The sequence below is a fragment of the Oryctolagus cuniculus genome, chromosome 2 (assembly GCF_051225735.1).
Source record: "Oryctolagus cuniculus isolate XC-2025 breed Fujian yellow rabbit chromosome 2, ASM5122573v1, whole genome shotgun sequence".
Classification (NCBI taxonomy): Eukaryota; Metazoa; Chordata; class Mammalia; order Lagomorpha; family Leporidae; genus Oryctolagus; species Oryctolagus cuniculus.
This window is the reverse complement of record NC_142868.1, coordinates 177,225,087-177,243,303: the sequence shown is the minus strand read 5'-3', so window position 1 is coordinate 177,243,303 and position 18,217 is coordinate 177,225,087. Positions and strand designations below refer to the sequence as shown.

The 18,217-nt window shown below is 53.0% G+C and overlaps 1 protein-coding gene across 1 annotated transcript in view; it reads right to left on the bottom strand.

The window, feature by feature from the left end:
- The window catches only part of LOC138843257 (calpain-13), a 50,871-nt gene that overhangs the window by 15,831 nt on the left and 16,823 nt on the right, over positions 1-18,217 (bottom strand). The window contains exons 6-11 of the mRNA XM_089326591.1: positions 15,836-16,010; positions 15,167-15,241; positions 10,739-10,824; positions 7,011-7,085; positions 5,451-5,596; positions 3,606-3,748 (exon numbers count right to left, since the gene is read on the bottom strand). Coding sequence (XP_089182717.1) covers positions 3,606-3,748; positions 5,451-5,596; positions 7,011-7,085; positions 10,739-10,824; positions 15,167-15,241; positions 15,836-16,010 — 700 coding nt within the window. The remainder of the gene's footprint in view (positions 1-3,605; positions 3,749-5,450; positions 5,597-7,010; positions 7,086-10,738; positions 10,825-15,166; positions 15,242-15,835; positions 16,011-18,217) is intronic.

The following is an 18,217-nucleotide window of genomic DNA, read 5'->3' as shown; positions in this document are numbered from 1 at the left end:
AGTGTAAACTCCCCAACTTTGGGAGCTCCAGTGAGAAGGGAACTGTCTTCCCATCAGACCACCGTAAATATGGGTATTTGTTCTAGGATGCCCAGCAGTCAGGAACCTCTGCATGTCTATGGGGAAATGGCCAAATGCCAGTCTTTCTGTGTAGTCAAAGGAAGCACCGAATCCAAGCCACTCTGCATTTTGTGAAGCACTTGTATGGGACATGCCATTCACAAAAATCCTGCCAGCAGACCCTAGGATCCAGGTCTATGGATATGGATATAGAAAGTGAAGCTCAGTGGAGTTGGGGACACACAACAAGCCATGTGACTTTGTCACTCAAACACACAACAAGCCATGTGACTTTGTCACTCAGTCCTGCTGCCATGACACTGGGATTTGGTTCTTTTCCACTGTTGATCCTGAGGCCCACCCATGTGGACTGACTTGGTTTGCATGTTTTTCTCTGGAGGCCGAGGGTGACATGAGAGGAGGCTGGAGAGTCCCAGAATAGGGGTGGAGATTTGGGGTGAGGATTGCATGGCTTGTCCACCCCTGTCCCTTTCCACCTCCTGTCTTCTCCCTCCCTGTTCTTACACCACACATGTTCCGCATGTTGGTGTAAAGCAGAGCAGAGGCCCCATAGTAAGCAGGGAGCCACAGGCCCATGCCAGGGCTACAGTGCTGTTTTCACTGGGTCTGCCCTGTGCCACAAACACCATGAGAGCTCGAGGGACTCCTGAGAGCTTGGCTGCTGCTACGTACAGGGCCTGCTGCAACCCAAGTGTTTCTCGAGCTGTCTGTTGTTTAAGTGAAGATCTGAAATCCTGGTGTTGCAAGCTGGGCAAGTGAGAAATAATGCAAATCTAGCTGAAAAGTCGAGAAGAGGTCTTGCTAGCATCTTAAAAGTGAGTGTGATTACCTCCTGGCTAGGGCTCCTGAACTGTAAAGCCCTCTGACAAACCATGTTGTGTTGTCCAGCTCAGAGACCTGGACTCACAGATGATCATGTAAATAGCAGACCCAGGGGCTGTGCATCAGAGCCGTCCTGGGACCCTCTCTGGGCTTCTGACTCATGTCAGAAATGGGAGACTCAGCTGACCTATTGTTACTGGGTTTACCTGGAGCCCTGGCTTATTCCATCCTGGGTGGGAGGACCAAGTGCCTCAATGTCTTCCCTGCCCTTCCCAAATCGTTGCTTTTGGTCCAAACTTTTATCTGCACAGAGCTGAGAGGTGAGGGATATGGGGATGAGGATCCTCTTAGCAGGCATCTGAATCAGGAGGGATTCTTGGCTGAGAACACCATAAACAACCCAGCTGGCATGGGCCAGAAAGCATTTCTTGGAAGAGTGTAGCTTCTCATGTCCATGGGAATCTGAACAGCACAGCTTGGAAGGTGGGCAGGCACCAGGTGAGCTGGCTACATGGATGGACACCACCGTAGGGACTGCCCTACTTTGCTGCTGGGAGGCTCAGAATTCTAGTCTGTTCCCATCTCTTCCATTTAATTCTTCAAGAGGAAAACTCCGAGTGGCAGAGTGTGTGTGGGTGGATTGGGGGCAGGTAGGTCATGGTGGCGATGGGGGAGCACCTAACTGGACCAACCTGGATCACAAGTCTACACCTTTGGCATCCAAAGTCTGGTAAAGGGAATTCCTGTTCTCCTTGGCTACCGCAGTGGAGGATGGACCCTGGTTCTCTCCAGTTCCCCCACTGTGGAAGGGTGTTCTGGTGCCAGAGTGCGATGAAAATGTCCAGGCCTGGCACTGTGGCATAGAGGGTAAGCCTCTGCCTACCACACCAGCATCCTGTATGGGTACCAGTTCAAGTCCCAGATGCCCTACTTCCAATCCAGCTCCCTGCTAATGTGCCTAGGAAGGAAGTGGAGGATGGCCAAGTTCTTGGGCACCTGCACCTGCATGGGAGACCTGGAAGAATCTCCTGGCTCCTGAGTTAAAGACAGCTCTGCTGTTCTGGCCATTTGGGGAGAGAACCAGTGGATGGGAGACCATTCTCTCTCCCTGCCCCTCCCCAACTCTCCTTCTCTCTGTGTAACTTTGACTCTCAAATAATATCTTTTTTTTTAAAGTCTAGAAAACATTCTTGGGAGATGTCCTTTGATAGCCTCAGTAGGTTTGGGACACCCTCAAGGTACTGTGCTGAACCCCAACAAGTTCCACTGAATTCTTACCACCCAGTGCCACTCTCTCCCTTTTCCTGAGACAGGATCTTGGTTTCCCTTGGGGCCCTGGGCATCAAGAGAAAGGCAAGGGCCTAAGACCAGCGTAGAGCCCTGGACCTGGGATCACAGGTCTTGGGATCAAACCTCCCCATTAGCTCCGAGTAGCACTTTGGCTAGCTCATTCTCACTCCCTGAACTTTAGCTTCTGCATCTCCAACAGTGGGGCTACCCGGGTTTTGAGACCATGAATGTGATCATGCTTGTAACTTTGAAGCACACTATTGCTGTGAGGCCTTCTCATCAGTCCAACCAACTGTTCAGCCAGGAGCAGAGTACCCAGGGATCCTGCCTGCCCCTAAATGAGCTGGGGCCCAAATTCTGCCTTACTCCCAGTCAGCAGGTTTGAAGTCATTCCCAGAGATGCTGTCATCAGTAGTCTGGTCTGGTGATGGGACTCAGGCATCCCTGGCACTCACAACGGCAACTGGAGTGCTGGACAAAGGCATGGTGGACATCTGGGCTCCACCCCCAGCTCTGCTATGAACTCTATGTCATCTCCTCCCTGGGCCTTACTTTCTTCAACATGAGTAGAGGAAATCCTTCGTTTGGTGGTGGCGGCTTTTAAATGACCCACATTAGTGCAGAGAATGACTTGAGAACCAATTCCCCTTCCTTTGGGTGTGCTGAATTGTTTGGGGCAGAAGGAGGAAGCAGAGGCATCAAATTTCCTTTTGCAGCTTTTTCCCCTTTTAAATGATGTTGTACAAAGCAGATTCCTGTGTCTTCTACTCACACGCTGTATGTGCTGGCGTGCTGAGGGGCAGACGGCACCTCTGCAGCTAAGAAGTTGGTTGGGGGTCCACAAAGAGAGAAAGACCTGGACTTGGGCAAATGGCCAAACAGCTGCTCACAGGCCACATCCCAGCTATGGCTGCATTTTGGTCGACACATAAGAGAAAAATGCACCCTTTTCATTTATGTCCAGGATTTGCTAATCAATGATTAGAGAAGTCAATGATTCTCAAACTTTACTGAGCATAACCAGCCCCAGGGAACTCTTGAGAGTGCAGATTTTCACGCTCTGTCCTTGGAGATTCTGCTTCATGAGGCCTACGGTGGACCCAGGAATCTGCAGTGCTGCAGTAACCGGGCTTGGACCAGACTCCTTTCTGAGCAACAGGTATTAGCTTCTGCAAAACAGGAAGTGATGCAAGTGGCCCAGGAAGGTGTGAGTCCCATCATCAACACAGGAACATCTAATCTCCCTCAGCTCCTAGGTTATCTTGCAAATGTAGAGTTGGACCAGGTGAATATGATGGCCACTGTGAGCTTAATTTCCATGATGTGATGCATTCAAATCTCCCAGCCTGGCAGAGGCTCTCCCCAGCTGGGAGAAATGTCCCCAGTGAAAGCCCTGCGGCAGGCTGTCTTACCTTGAAGACCTGGAAGTGTGGAGGAAAGTGGTCATCTTCTGCCTTCAAACTTTGTGGCCTGACGGTGAGGGACACGATGACATTGCTGCCTCCCATGTCCTCTTGCACAGAAAACAGATAGTGAGTGTCCCTCTGAGGTCCTCCTATATGGGAAAGAGATGTTACTGATCTCAGCTCCACTCCTGGGGCTCCCAGTTGGGTCAATCACCAAGTTCAAGATTCCTGTGGGGTTGGATTATAAGCTCTGGATTTGGAGACCTAAGGCCTGGGTCTGGTCTTTACAGTTACTTGTTGGGGTACAAGTTTATTTTCTAAGCCTCAAATACAGGGTGGTAGAGTATAGTCTCAGCATGGCAAAAACATTTCTCAACCTGTAAAGTCAAGGCCTATTTTTCTAATAATAAGTGGAATGAGAGAGCCCTTGGGTGTTAAGGCATTAGGGGTAACCACCAGAGACTTGAAATGGCATCAATCACTCAAGCACCAATAGAGACAGAGGAAGTTCAAACGGGAGGTGCCAGGCTAGGTTTCTCTTCTGCCCAAGCACGCTCACGGCAGCCATAGCAAGAGAGAGGACCATTGTGGACACCATTAGATTCAAATGCATGGAGGAATGAAGATAAGACAGAGATGAGCGAACACACATCAGAGGGTCCAGGTCTCAACCTGGGAAGCTCTGACAGGGGAATGGGAAGCTGCCAAGGACATGGCCACGGGCTTCCTGCTCCCCTCGAGTAAGGGGAGGCGTTAAACTGCACCTAACAGGTACTTGATCAAGGCTTCCTTTCTTCTCTCCCTTGTCAGCTATTGCTAAAAATGGCCACAATGTGTAACTTTGGTTAGTTCAACTACGTGCAGTACATCCATGGAAGGGGACTTGGGTCTCACAGGCAGACAGGTGCAGCTCAGGCAGGTGAATTAGTAACTTAGCCACCTAAGAATGACCGCCTGGTGATGAGGTTGTGAGCAGCACAGTGAGCACTACAGCTGGAGGTGGAAAAGGTCACCCTGACTATGGAATCATTCAAGCAAACCATTGTCACAAGGCAGCCATTAAAGAGAATGCGAGTGTCTCAGTGCCAACACACACACCTATGCAGGCATGCACATACACACACACACACACACAAATATATTTACAGCTTCTTTTATCAAGGGTAGATAGGCACACTCATATTTGTCTCTACAGGGAGCTGTTTCACGTATCAATGTCACAAACAGCGAGCAGGATATAGAGTGAGGGAATGTGACCCTCCCAGACTCAAGAGCAATAAGATTCATCTCAGAGGAGCCGAGGGACAGACTCAAAAGGACCTACCTCTGTGGGCTCACCAACCAAAACAGGGCACAGGGACTCACACATCCTCTCGCCGGTGGGTGGGTGGTGCGTGTGGGTTCAAGAGGGCTCACGGGGATTTCTAGTTCCACTGCTAACAGCTGGGGTGCTGAGGACCCAGAGGTCAAATGTACCCCAGGATCTCAAAGCTAACACATGGCAATGATAATGGTTTAATCTAGATTCTCACTTCTGTCCTGTGTTCTTTCCTCAGCTCTGTCCACTGCCTGAACATTCACCGATAAGCAGAGAGCCTGCTCCTCTCCCAGGAGAGGTGATATGGACAGAGGCAGACCATGATGGGCCAGAGGATGCTCACTGGAGCTTCTGCTACCCACTCCCCATCAGCAGTCACTTTCCTTGGAGAAGCAGTGGCTGTAAAATCCCCCTCCTTTCAGCTCCAGGGTGATGGTCTATCCAGAATCAAGGCCCAAAGAGAGCTGAAGCCAGGCCAAGGCCAGGGCTGACAGCTTCCATGCTAGCAGAATGACCACCAACACCAGGAATACCTGCAGTGTTTCCTAGAGTCACTTGATTCTTCAATATCTTTGGAGACCATCTCTCATGGGACATAAATCCTTCGTGCAGGATGATTGGAAATTGGTTGCATACATATAAGCAGGTGAAGTTCTCCTGGAAATCTTGACATGACATCCTGTTAACAACAGATACACACCAGGATCAGCAAAGGACCACTGGTGTTCCCCAGGGGTGGATTCCACCCCTTTACTGTACCTTTTCTGTGCCAGCTGAAGTAGCCATTGACTTACCTCTGTCCTACCTGAAGCCCTGAGTCTGACGCAGGCTCACTCCCCTCCAAGAACCATTCTGTTCAGTGGCCGGCAGGACAAGGGCAGGGTCAAACCTTCAATTCTGCACGTCTCTTGGCACTTACCATCTCCTCAACCCCTTGAGCCAATTCCCAGCCCTCTCCAGGCCACAGCGACTGCCAGGTTCTCTTTGCTACAGGCCTCACATGCTGCTGCAAGCATTGCCTTTCTCTGGAGCCTCTTGCCAAAGTCACTGTTGAGGTCTTTCTCAGAATAAAGCTCATTCCACACTGAAAACCCCACCTCGTTCTGTGGTTACACCAGGGATACTGAGAATATCTCCTTCTAACTCACATTTGTCCCTCTGAGTTTTAATTACTCAGATCCGGGCTCCTTTTCACATATTCACAATAAATAAACCAAACAAGCCCTCAAAGAAATGTCCATCTTGGGACCAGCCCTGTGGCATGGCAGGCTAAGCTTCTGCCTGCAGTGCCGGAATCCCATATGGGCACTGGTTTGCGTTCTGGCTACTCCATTTCCAATACAGTTCTCTGCTATGGCCTGGGAAAGTAGTGGAAGATGGCCCAAATCCTTGGGTCCCTGTATCCATGTGGGAGACCCAGAAGCAGCTCCTGGCTCCTGGCTTTGGATTAATGCAGCTCCGGCCATTGTGGCCATCTAGGAAGTGAAGGAGCAGATGGAAGACCTCTCCCGCTCCCTCTCCCTCTCCCGCTCCCGTTCCCGCTCCCGCTCCCGCTCCCGCTCCCTCTCCCTCTCCAGCTCCTGCTCCCTCTCCCGCACCCTCCCTCTCTCCCTGTCTGCCTTTCAAAGAAATGAATAAATCTTTTAAAAAGATTTATTAAAAAAATTTCCATCTTATCCTCTAAGTAAAGAAATGAGCCGCTGGCCAAGAATGTGGTTTTAGACCGTCCATCCCTGCCTGACTTCTGGGTGGTGATGCTGATGTCTACCCCTGTACTCAGAGCCAGAGCTGGGCAGTGGCCTCCTGCTGCTGTTTGGCATATCACACCAAGGAGACTGCAGAGTGCCAGGGTGGTAACACGTTGGCACAGTAGACAGAGGTGTGACAACCATGCCTCCTAGTTGCTAGGAAACCTTTGGTACCAATATTCCTTTTGACCATTAAAATGTCCCTGGAGGTACAGTATTTCATACCCAAAAAAACCTTCACACACAAGGAAAGGACATGGAAATCTCCATCCAAAATTGTGTGTTTGCAGGTACTGTCCATCCTTCTAAAGCAGGGATTTTTATGTAGTAAAGAAGGGTAAATACCAAAACTCGCCATCTTCTTTGTCCTCATGTAGCTGGCTTTTCCACTGATTATGGATTTCCTGCCACTCTTGAGACCTGAGCATAGAGAGACAATCATTAGTGTGACCTATGCAGAGCGTTTGATCTCATCCAGGTGTGTTGCCCAGCAGGGTGCTTCGCACAGGCCACCACTAGTACCGGGGAGCAGGTGGAGAGTGTCATCTACCTGGGGACAGGAGTCAGTCGTTCCCTGTATGCTGATGACTTCCAAACACCTGTCCCCAGCCTGATCCTCACCGGTGAACTCTGGATGGCTCTACAGTCCGCCCCACTTCTCTGTAGATACTTCAAGACACTTGTCTCAGACCACACTCATCCACTTCCTCCTCTTACTGCCTGAGTGGGAGTAGCAGGGGGTAACTCTCACTCCTGTCTCCCACGTCCAGTCACCACACGTTAGTCACTGGTTGATTCCACCTCCTCAACTGCTCTCAAAGTCATCCACTAATTTCCAGCCCTCCTGGGGTTACCCTAGTTCAGACTACGCTCATCTCCCTGCTGGACTTCTGACTGGCCTCCCTGAACTCAGTCTTGGCCACTTTCTTATCCATTCCTTGCACCGACAGCAACAGGATCTTTTTAAAGTTTAGTCATGGGATGTCATTCCCCTGCTCTCAGGGTACATTCCAGCTCCTGAAGGAGAGCCTTGGTTTCTTCCTACCTTCCAGGTCTCCCTGGACCATCTCCCACTTCCTCTCCTCTTCCCACCCTGGATTCAGTACTCCAGTGATAATGGCTGAATTCACTTCCTTAGAAATCCCTCCTTTCCCACCATCTCGGCTTTCACCATGATGCTTCCTCCACCTGGAACATTCCTTCTCTCAGCTGTGGAGCCCATTGTCTCTTCCTCATCTTTCCTCTTAGAGGACACTTCCCCTAGGATGACTTTTTTGGCCCTTTGCCACCTACATGCTCCCTACACAGGATTGGTACGGTGCCTTTGAGCTCCCATAGCCCACTGCACCACTCCTATCTTGGCAATATGCACCCTGCTGCTGGTTTCTTTGATGCTGTCCCCCACTGAGCTCCCAGTGCCATGAGGTCAGTGAGCTCTCTTGGCCACCATCTCATCCCAGGTGTTTAACACGTGAGTTTGACACAGCAGGCAAGTGAGCTTTTGTTTGCCTTCTTCTCTGGTTAATGTTGGAACGAGATACAATGGATAATTCTAAAAGGTCATGGGAAAAATGAAAGTAAAAGAACTGTGTGATAATGTGCATTTTCCAGACACTTTCTGAATACCCCCGCTATTCCAGAAGCTAGTCCTAGGGTCTGCAGACAAGGAGACCCTCAACAGGCAAAAGGGAGGAGCTGCCCCTCCGTCTGCCCGCTTTTCAGAGTGGAGTCATGCTCACGGGCAACAGCCCAGCGGCATAAAAAATTTAATGAGCTCCTTCTCCTGAAAGGGCTTGCATGGAGAACCCGGGTCACCTCCCCACCAGGATGACAAGCAGGGGCCACCACTCCGGCTTCCGGCTGCAGGCTGAGGCAGTCAGATGTGTTATTGTAAAATGGCAATTTCATAATTAAGGGATAATTACATTTTCTGCAGTGTGTAAGGGAAAATAAATGTAGTGTAAATCAATATGCTATTGATTCATGCAAGTTTGCCTTTAAGTGTGTATGAGTGAAATTTTAATTACGGCTGGCACAAGACCATCCGGGCACTCCATCCATCTCCGCTCCTACAAAGCAGGGAAGAAATCGCCCACCTGCAGACAGTGCAGACAGTGATTTGCCGGCCCCGTGGCTGCCTTCCAGCCTGGCTTCTGGTGGAAGTGGGTGTCCCTTGCCATTCAACCAGGCAGTGACCTACAGACTTGGTGCTGCTGCCACTCCTGCATCCATCGTCCAAGCCCTGGCCTGCACACACGTCTTCCCCGCTTAGAAGCCCCCCGTCAATGCCCACACCTGTAGGGTACAAATCCAAGTTCCCATGCAGGCATTGGGCACCCCAAGCCTAGCTCCCAATACTCCTTCTCTTACCTTCCTCTTCATCAGGCTAGCCTGGCTGTGTCCTGGCCTGCACGTCCCCTCCCACCCAGGGGCACCCAGGGTTCTCCTTGCCCACTCCCTAGTGCCTCTGCTAGGTTCACAAAGGACTTGATGCTTAGTTGGAGACATGAGTGAACCATCAGCTCAGGTGGGTTTGTGCCTCTTCCCCGCCTCCCCCAGGGAATGTCACTGCCTTTCGCCCTCTCTCCATTCCTGCCCCCCAGCCAACCCCACATCAGGAATTCAACCTCAGGCTGTACTGGGCAGCTTGGGGTAAGGAATGGGAATGAGAACTGGACAAGATAGAGGCTGTTAGGATTTCCCTGGGGAAGGGGAGGAATAGAAGTATCAGAGGGAAGAGGGGTGACCAAGCTGGCTTAGTTTGGAGTTTACAAGTTCATTCCCCTTCTCGGGGCAGGGATGGGCAGGAGCCTGGATCTACTCTTCAGGGGCACCTGAGGTCACAGCCAGGGCTACTGTACCCATCACTCTGCTTTGCTTCCCTTCGCTTCTTTCTCCCTCAACCCAGTCCTGCGTTTATCTCACACGTGCAGAGCGCCCACATGTACCAGGCACACACCAGCTGCTCGGGCTCACCTGGAATCAGTGACCACTGCACAGCTTATCTGAGAGCATCAGGCCAGCCAGAGTCTGGGCAGCCTGGACCTGGGCCTGGAGCCCTGGTTGGCTCTGCGTCTCCTTCTGGAACTCACTGTCCTCACTGTATTGATTTTCACTCCTGCTGGGCCCAGTCCTCCTATTGTTTTGGATGCATTTCATTTCCTTTCCAATCACGCCTCCCTCCCCAGCAATGCTGCTGGTGGCCACTGAACCGTGGCTCTTTCTATTGGTCTACACAGACCTGCAGAGCCACACCATGGGGCTGGGACCCAGGGAAGCTGGGAAGAACAAGTAACCTGCTGCTGCCCCTCTGTCTTTCCCGGGACCACTTCTCCTTCTCAGTCAGCAAGCAGGTGGGGGACCAGGAGTCAACCCCCATGGCAATGGCGAAGGGCCAGCCTAGCTCTTGGCGGAATGCTGGGACCACTCTGTTGGTCCCCGCTGGGGCCTACTTAAGGGCACTGAGAGCATCCACTCCCACAGTGAGCAAGGCACTATTCCAGCACCCAGGACAGCGGCAGTCCAGGGCAGCAGGCAGGACTGAGGTTTGGAGTCCACTGAGCAGAAGGTCGTTCAGACCCCTGCCTCCGTTTCCCCACCTCCCCCTACATAGGAAGCCTTCTCCATCTTGATGATGCAGACTCCTCCAAACCAGAATCCCATCGGATCCCATCAAAAGATGATGTTCCTTTTCTCCATCTCTCTGGCCAAATGGGGGCTTGGCTCCTGCCCTGCCTCCAGCCCTCTGTGCTAATTCTAGGTATGTGGGTTCATAGCTCCAGACCGTGGCCAATTGGAGGAGAGACACTGGCTTTTGTCAACTGTATATATCCCACAGCACCTGTCCTCTCAACTCAGGGCACTTAATACAGAGAACAAAATAGGTGTCTAATAGGCACTCAGTGAATGGCACCATGGGAGCTTGAGTTAGAGTGACAGCCACACCAGGTGTGAACCAGACAGGTCTGTGGTAAAACCCACAGTCAGCAAGAGAGATGTGCCCACGTGGGCAGGGTGCCCCCTCCACACTGGCCTCTCAGGGAAGAATGGGGAGAAGTTTGCAGAAGCCATACCCATCACTCCAGCGCCCTTTCCACTCCGTCTTGCCCCAGGGGTTCCACAGGCGAATGAGTCCTTCCTGTCTTCCCCTGTACTGGATCTGCAAAGAACAGAGAAGCAAGTGGTCAGGGCTCTCCAGTGCAAGTCAGAGCAGAGGAAGCTGAGCACAGCTGCATTTTACCAGTAAGGATGAATTTAACCTCAGACCTCAGCTGGCTGCAGCCAGAGCAAGAAAAATGGAAGCAAACAAACCACCATGTTTCTGATGCCTGCGTGGTATTGGGATGAGAGAGGGGAGAAACTTGCCCCTGTCTCTGTTGGCCCTTCGCAAGGGCAGGTGCCACTTCAGCACCCCTGTGACTGCATCCAAGACCCTGGGCGAGCTGAGGGGCAATAGCAGATAAATGGCAGCGATGTTGCTTCAGGCTGCAGAGGAGAGATCTTTATGGGTTCCCAGGGCCTGCCAAGCCCTGTCACAGGCAGCATCTCTATTCCATAGACACAGCCTGTTTCCTGGCTCCCAGCCCATTAGGAGCTATGGCACCATTTCCATGGCACTGAAGTGAGATGGGAAGGTAGAAGAGGCTGATATGATTAAGAGTGGGATAGCCTGAGAGCCATAGCCCAAGGCTAGCCCTCCTCATCCTGTATCCCAGCACTAACCAGATGTCTCTGTCTGTGAGCAGGTGGCCCACGATGACCTAAACTTTTCTCCCTGCTACCTGCCCCTGGGAAGTTCATCATCACTCACTGCAGAGGCCAGGGTTGCCCCTTTATTTCATTCTACCCACACACGGGAAAGCTACAAGCAAACGAGGGCAGGCCCTTGAGCCCACGTCCCAGGAGCCAGCAGCCCTCAGCCCGACAATGCCACTGAGTCACAGCCGTGATACTGCTTTGTGTCAATGTTGTCTGAGCGACAGAGACCTGCAGGGGAGAGAGAAGGGCCGAGCTTGCCTGCTGATTCTAAGGCAGGGGAGACAGAAAACCACAATAAACCTGGAAGAGAACCCCTGTGGGGAAGCGGGGCTCCAAGCCAGCCACCCACTAGTGTGTTAGGTCCTTTGTTCCTCCCTTGCAGAGCTGGCAATGTGCATCAGAGCTTAGGCACTTTCCCAAGGACACAGGGCAAGTGGCAGGGGCAGAGCTGTGATTCCAGTTGTCTGTTCCCCAACTCTGGGCTCTTAATGCTGGAATTGCGTATGGGTGAAGATCCATTCCTGGGTATGCCTGTGACCTTGACCTTGAATGTGACACTGGAGCCACTGGGCTAGGCTCTTGGACGAACAATAGGTCGTCGCCATAAAGAGCGGTCACTTAAGCGCTCGGGAGCTTGCCCATTGTGTTCCTTCTTTGCTCCCTGTCTTTGGTTGGCACTGCAGTGGAAGGTGCTCTGGCTCTAAGTGGCACAAACCCAGGCTTCTCACCCCTCTCTGTGCCCCTCCAGGCACTCTGAGCCTTGCACAGAGTTAATTATTAACTACCAGCATCTGATGGAGCCCTGGGACAGGGACAAGAGAAACAGTTGCCTGGTGGCCCAAAGAGTTTTACAGCCACCCTCTGTGCACAGTGGATGGTGAGGGGGCTCAGTTAGCATGGGGAAGAAAATCAGCCAGAGACTCAAAGGGGCTGAGGCTAGGGCTCAATGAGGCATGCAGATAACACTGACCCCCTTGCCCAGGGGAGTTGCTGACTGAGTTAGGTGCATAAGAAAGAATGCCAGCTTCATTTGTCTTCCTGGCTGCGACCCACCTGGAGGAAGGATGAGCAGATTACAAAGCACAATTCATTCACAGGCTCATTTAATCTCAGCACTGGTGGGTCAGCTCTCCGACCTCCTCGCTCTCAGCCCTTGTAGGACTATGTCATGCCTTCATGATGGTACCCTACTGAGAAGCATGTGGGCCTTGGCCAGGGAGCACCTGGGTCACCCTCAAGGCCAAGGCCTTTGCTGTGGATGAGAATGGGCTGGCTCATGTGCTTCTTCCTTGGCTACTGACCATACTCTTATCCTCAGGCAGCTCACAGAAAAGGCCAAGAGGCAGCCCAAGTTATCTAAACCTAGACTAGCGGTTCCTCAGATATATTCTCTTGAATATAGTTTCCGCTGACCACTAACAATTATTCCTAGAGAGAAATCCAAGCAGTCCCTGTGTGGTTAATGCAGACTCTCTCAGAACCTTTTAGAAATTAACACACTCCATGAATTTCCAAGAAGGGGCTATGCAAGCTGCACTTGTCCAGTGTCCTAGAAAACCTGTTTCTACAGAAGACACAGCCAGCCTGTCTGTCCTCAGAGCACACGCTGGGGAACGGCAGCTGCTGGGAATGGAACACGTGGGACATGTGGTCTTGATCACCTCTTGTCACAGCAGAGGTATGCTGATCAGATCGCTCAGGGTGTCCTAAAAGCAAGTCACTGCGTGTTGCGAAGCATACGGGCTGTGAATGGGATGGGCAGCGGCCCCCACCAGCTGAGGCATTTTCATTGCTGCTCTGTGGCCCGGCAGTCACAGCCACCCCTGCCCACCTCTAGCCACCCCCTGCACGCACTCACACTCCAGTGAGACGTCTGGCTACACAAGCCCATCTCCCCTGTATTCAGAGGAGACAGAAAGGCTGTCTCAATGTTTATAAAGTGTTTTCTCCAAGGGTGGCAAGTAGATAGTGTGGGGACCACGACTTCCTTGGTCCCAGCCCAACACAGGTATTTCCCATTGATCACAGCTCTATTTCACCAGTCTTGGGCAGAGCCATAATCTGGTGAACCTGGTAATCCAGGCAGGGCTGAAAACTGAGCAAAACTGGCACACGACATAAAGTCTATTCTCTGTCCCAAGACGTGGCCATGTCTGGGACAGGGGAGCTGCGGGGACAGGCGTGTCCATATGTGGCCAGTGGTGATGATGGCATTGTCTGACACCAAGGAGACCTCAGGGAAGGCCCTGGTGCACAGTTCAGAAGCAGGGAGTCAGGTGACGTCACGACCAGGGTCTCTTCTGGGCTGTGTGTATCAGAGGAAGCTCTTCCTCACTGGCAGGAAACAACATTTGAGCTCCTCACATACGTTCTGGGATGGTCAGTCAGCAGGGTCCCCTTCACAGCCAAGGGCAATGCACCCATTCATTCATGCCAGTGCTCCCATCCATTGATCCAACAAGTATAGATTAGATGCCTAGTGGGAGACAGTAGTCCCCTACCCCAGAGAGGGCACTAGGGAGACAGGAGATATTGTCCCATTTTAGGAATTGGGACATTCTCCACCAATGGAGCAACTGGCCTCAGGTCATTGGCCAGGGGAGAGAGACTGATGCAGAGGGAGGTGGTGCAAGCATGGGAAAGCGACAGATAGAACCTGACACTTTGCATTCCCTGCTCCATAATCCTGTGGGAAATGTATCCTGGGGGTTAGACCCTGCCTCTCTCGGCTTACAAATTATCATTAGGTGTAAAGAGTGCTAGAAGAATAGAGATGGGCGGCGTTAGCAGGAAAGCCTCATAGGGACGTTGAGATGAGAAGTGAGGAGCTGCAGCGGCTGCACCAGCCGTGTCACAGGTGCTGTCTCTGGATCCCAGTGAGAGACATCTCTCCGGGCAGGCCTCAGCCTCTGCATTAGTGGATGGAGGAGGCTGGACTTCAGCAGGGTCTTCCAGGCCCGACTCCACCCACCGACCTCCTTAGACTTATGTCTGTTTCAAGTCAGTTCTCCCTTCCAGGGCCAAGGGTGCCCTCCAGCAATGTCCTCCTTCTTTTGAACAGAGACAGAGGTTTATCTGGGCACATGGTGGTCCAGCTAGCACACCCTGTCCTTGGTGGGGCCATGGGACTACGGCCAGACTCGTGGGCAGTGAGAGGAAATGTTCCGTGCCCCCGACACGGATGAATGAGGGTGCCCTGGCCTCTTTCTCCCGCACTTGGGAGAGAAGGGGTTTGGGAGGAGCTGGTTTTGGACTCCCAGATGGCAGCTCTGAGCTGAGGAAGGCAGAGCCACCCATGTGCCCTGGATCTCCTGTGTCCCCGAGGGAGCGGTGACCTCTATCTTCTTTAAGCACCTGTTATTTGGAGTGGGCTTCACCATAGTGGTTCGGCTTGTACATTACAAAGAAACCCCTTTCAGGACAAACTCCCCTCCAGAGTCCACTAGTGGGGCAGTCAGCTCCTCCTCTCTGGGGTTGAATCTTGCAGCCACGCTGACATCCTTACCTGAGTCAGCTCAAGGACAGTGTTTTTCAGGTATGTTCCTCGGGCGGGTGGGGCGTGGGTGCCAGGAACTCTGGACAGACAGGGGACCCGAGGCTGGCTGTGGTGGGTACCACGGGAGTGCACGTGATAAAGGCTCTTGGCAGCTTTGCTGGGGGCCTTTGTGCTGGCACCCGGGTCGAGGGAAAAGTACACTGAGCCGAGCCCAGTGCAGAGACACCAGGCCTGTGGCCGGCCTTACCTGCTCAGCCCCGGTCACCGTGTAGGCATGCTCAGCCACCAGTCCGTTCTCCATCACCGGGGCATGACCTGTTGGCTGCAGGGGAGAAAGCAAGGTAAACTTCTCACAGACGTGGAAGCCCTCAATTCAGAGAGGGGCAGAGCCAGCTGGGTCCCCCCAGCCCACTGGGGAAGGTGTCGCTGCCTAGAATTCTCTTCTTGAGAGGTGGAGTAGGAAGGCCCTTGGGTGTGGAGGTTCCAGGTAGGTCCAGTCCCAGGAGACCACCCATGGCTGAAGGGACCCCACAGAGACCTGAAACCCTGCGCTGCTTGCTAGGCCGACCACTGGCCATCAGGGAGACACTGCACAGTGTGCCTGCTGGGCCATTTACAAGGACCAGGAATCTCCCTCTTTGTGCTGTAACTGGGTTCTGAGTGCATCCTGGATTTCCAGTGGCATTTGGGATCAGGATCATGTGAATCAAGGCCCACATGTTTAAAGAGTGTGAGAACGCTCCCCGTGCACAGGGAGCCAGGCGACTCAGACAGACTCAGGTAACGCAGAGGTGCGCCTCTTACCCTCCCATTGGGGCCAGCAAGAATCAGAGAGCCCAGGGCTCCACGGTCACCTGGGAATCTACCACTCCTGGTTGCAAGGAAGCAGCAGGTCCTGGCTTTGCAGCCAACTCACCCCCTTCGGCGTGGCGCAGGTCATCAGGGAGCCTGCCCTGGCGGCCATCTTCACTGCCCTCACCAGCTCAGAAGGGGAAGACTGCAGGTTGATGTTGGTGACTAATCCTCCCATGAGGTCCTCCAGGGCATCAGAGAGGTAGCCGTGGTGTAGGTGGGAATAGGATCCACGTAGCCTGGGAGGGGGAAATTGGATTACACAGGGGGCTGCTTTTGCCGCTCTGACCGTCTCCGGGGAGGGAGGAGGCTGCACTGACTGCACGTTTCCCGGGCGAGGAACTACCAATCCACTAGGAGCACAGCTACCCCTTCCACTCATCCAGCTGGGACTCCAGCAGTCTGCTGCCCGTGGGGGGACCAGAACTTTCCTCCCTGCCTCGCTTCCTTGGCCTTCCAGAACTAGACAGTCCCACGAGCACAGCGTTGTGTGGAGGTGGGCAGTACAGGTGCTGGAGTCACAGGCCAGGGGTCGAGCCCTAGCCTCGCCACAGGCTTAGCCGTGGGACCTGGGTGAGCTGCTCGGCCTCATGGGGTTTGCTCAGCATCATGCACACCAATACTGGATGCTATTACAGTGAGCATCTGCTCTGATTGGTGGCAGTGTTAATCTCTGACTGTGTGCCAGACACCAGGCAGGGTGTATGTTCTGCCCTCCAAGGACTCCCAGTCACCAGCCCTGCCGCCTTTTGATTTTTATTTTTCAGATTCACGTATTTGTTTGAAGGTAAAAATTACACACAGAGAGGGAGAGACAGAGAGATCTTCCATCTGCTGATTTGCTCCCCAGATGGCCGCCACAGCCAGGGCGGAGACAGACTAAAGCCAGGAGCTCTCACGTGGGTGGCAGGGGCTCACACATGTGAGCCATCTTCCTCTGCTTTTCCCAGGCCACCAACAGGCAGCTGGATCAGAACAGGAGCAGTTGGGACATGAACCAGAGCCCACACGGGATGCTGGTGTGTCACGAGCGGTAGCTTTACCTGCTACACCACAGCAGCAGCCCTAGGAAGTGTTTTATTAAAGAAAGCCAGGGTGCACAGGACAAAGGGTTGTGGCCACAGCAAGTGCCACATGACAGATTTCTACCAACTTGTTTTAGGGCTGGTTGCAGACCTTAGCGTCCTGTCTCTCCTTCCTTCTGACTCAGGTTATGGCCGGCACTAGGCTCTGATTGCAGGAGCACTGACTCAGCCAATAGCAGAGCCTCTGGTTGGCCACGCTTATGCCCTGCTGGGTCTCACTGCTCCACTTCCTTGATGCTCCTGGATTCTGGTTCCTGGTCCTCAATCCATAGTGCTGCAGTAGACATTTAGCCTAGCAGTTAAGGTGCACAAGTTCCACATCAGAGTACAGGGATCCACACCCAGCTTCCAGCTATGCACACCCTGACGTGGGGTGATGACTGAAGTCATTGGGTTCCTGCCACCCATGTGGGAGGTTAGGGCTGAGTTCTCAGCTCCTGGCTTCAGCTACCATTCAGCCTCAATCACTCATACACATACACACGCATTTGGGGAGTGAACCAGTACATGGGAAATCTCTTTCTCTCTCTGCCTCCACCCTCCATGGTCCACTAGCTCCCTGCCTGTGTCCTTTGGAGCCTTCTGTCTATCCACAGTTCCCATAACACCCATCGTGGAGGTAGCTGGCTTGTGGACAAGGAGATCTCACTCCCTCCGCTGTATAAATATGAGTTCTGTCCTGCTGGCGCTTTGGGAGCCGGGTGACTACTCTTAGCCCCTGTGGCTGACAGCAAGCACAGCAGAGAGAGCTGTGCTTGTCATGCTGTCACCATCCCTTGCCACCTGAAGGGGGGAATTCTGAGAGCCTGGTCCTTGTGCCCTGCTTCAGCCTGATTTGTGGGCAGCGTGGGCCCAACCATGGTGGAGAAGAGGGAGGAGTGAAGAGATCCAGGGCAGGGCCAGCCAGCAGGGGGCAGTGCTGGGATCTAGGGCAGGGGTGGCCAGCAGGGGGCAGTGCTGGGATCCATGGCCGGGGTGGCCAGCAGGGGGCAGTGCAGCAGATGCACTCTGCAGATTATCTGGGCGGGTGGATGTGCGGCCAACCTGGCCATCATCCCCATTTTCCTCTCGATGTTCCAACCTTGGGGGAGGGGGTTTAAAAAAATCCCCACATAAGCTTTTCTCTCCCCTATATTCAACAGACTTGGCCAATTCATGCCCACACTCCCTAAGCAGGAGGACAACTGAGCAGGTAGGGTTCAGGTGTTCATGTGGGTGCTACCTACACCAGTAACATTGTCTCTGCATCTCTATCTGGTCACTGCAGTGCTGCCCCTTTCTTCAGTGCCTCTGGCCTCTCTCAGTGGCCCCAGTGCTGACCCTCGAGGTGGTAACTGTTCACAGAGGATGCTCAGCCAGGT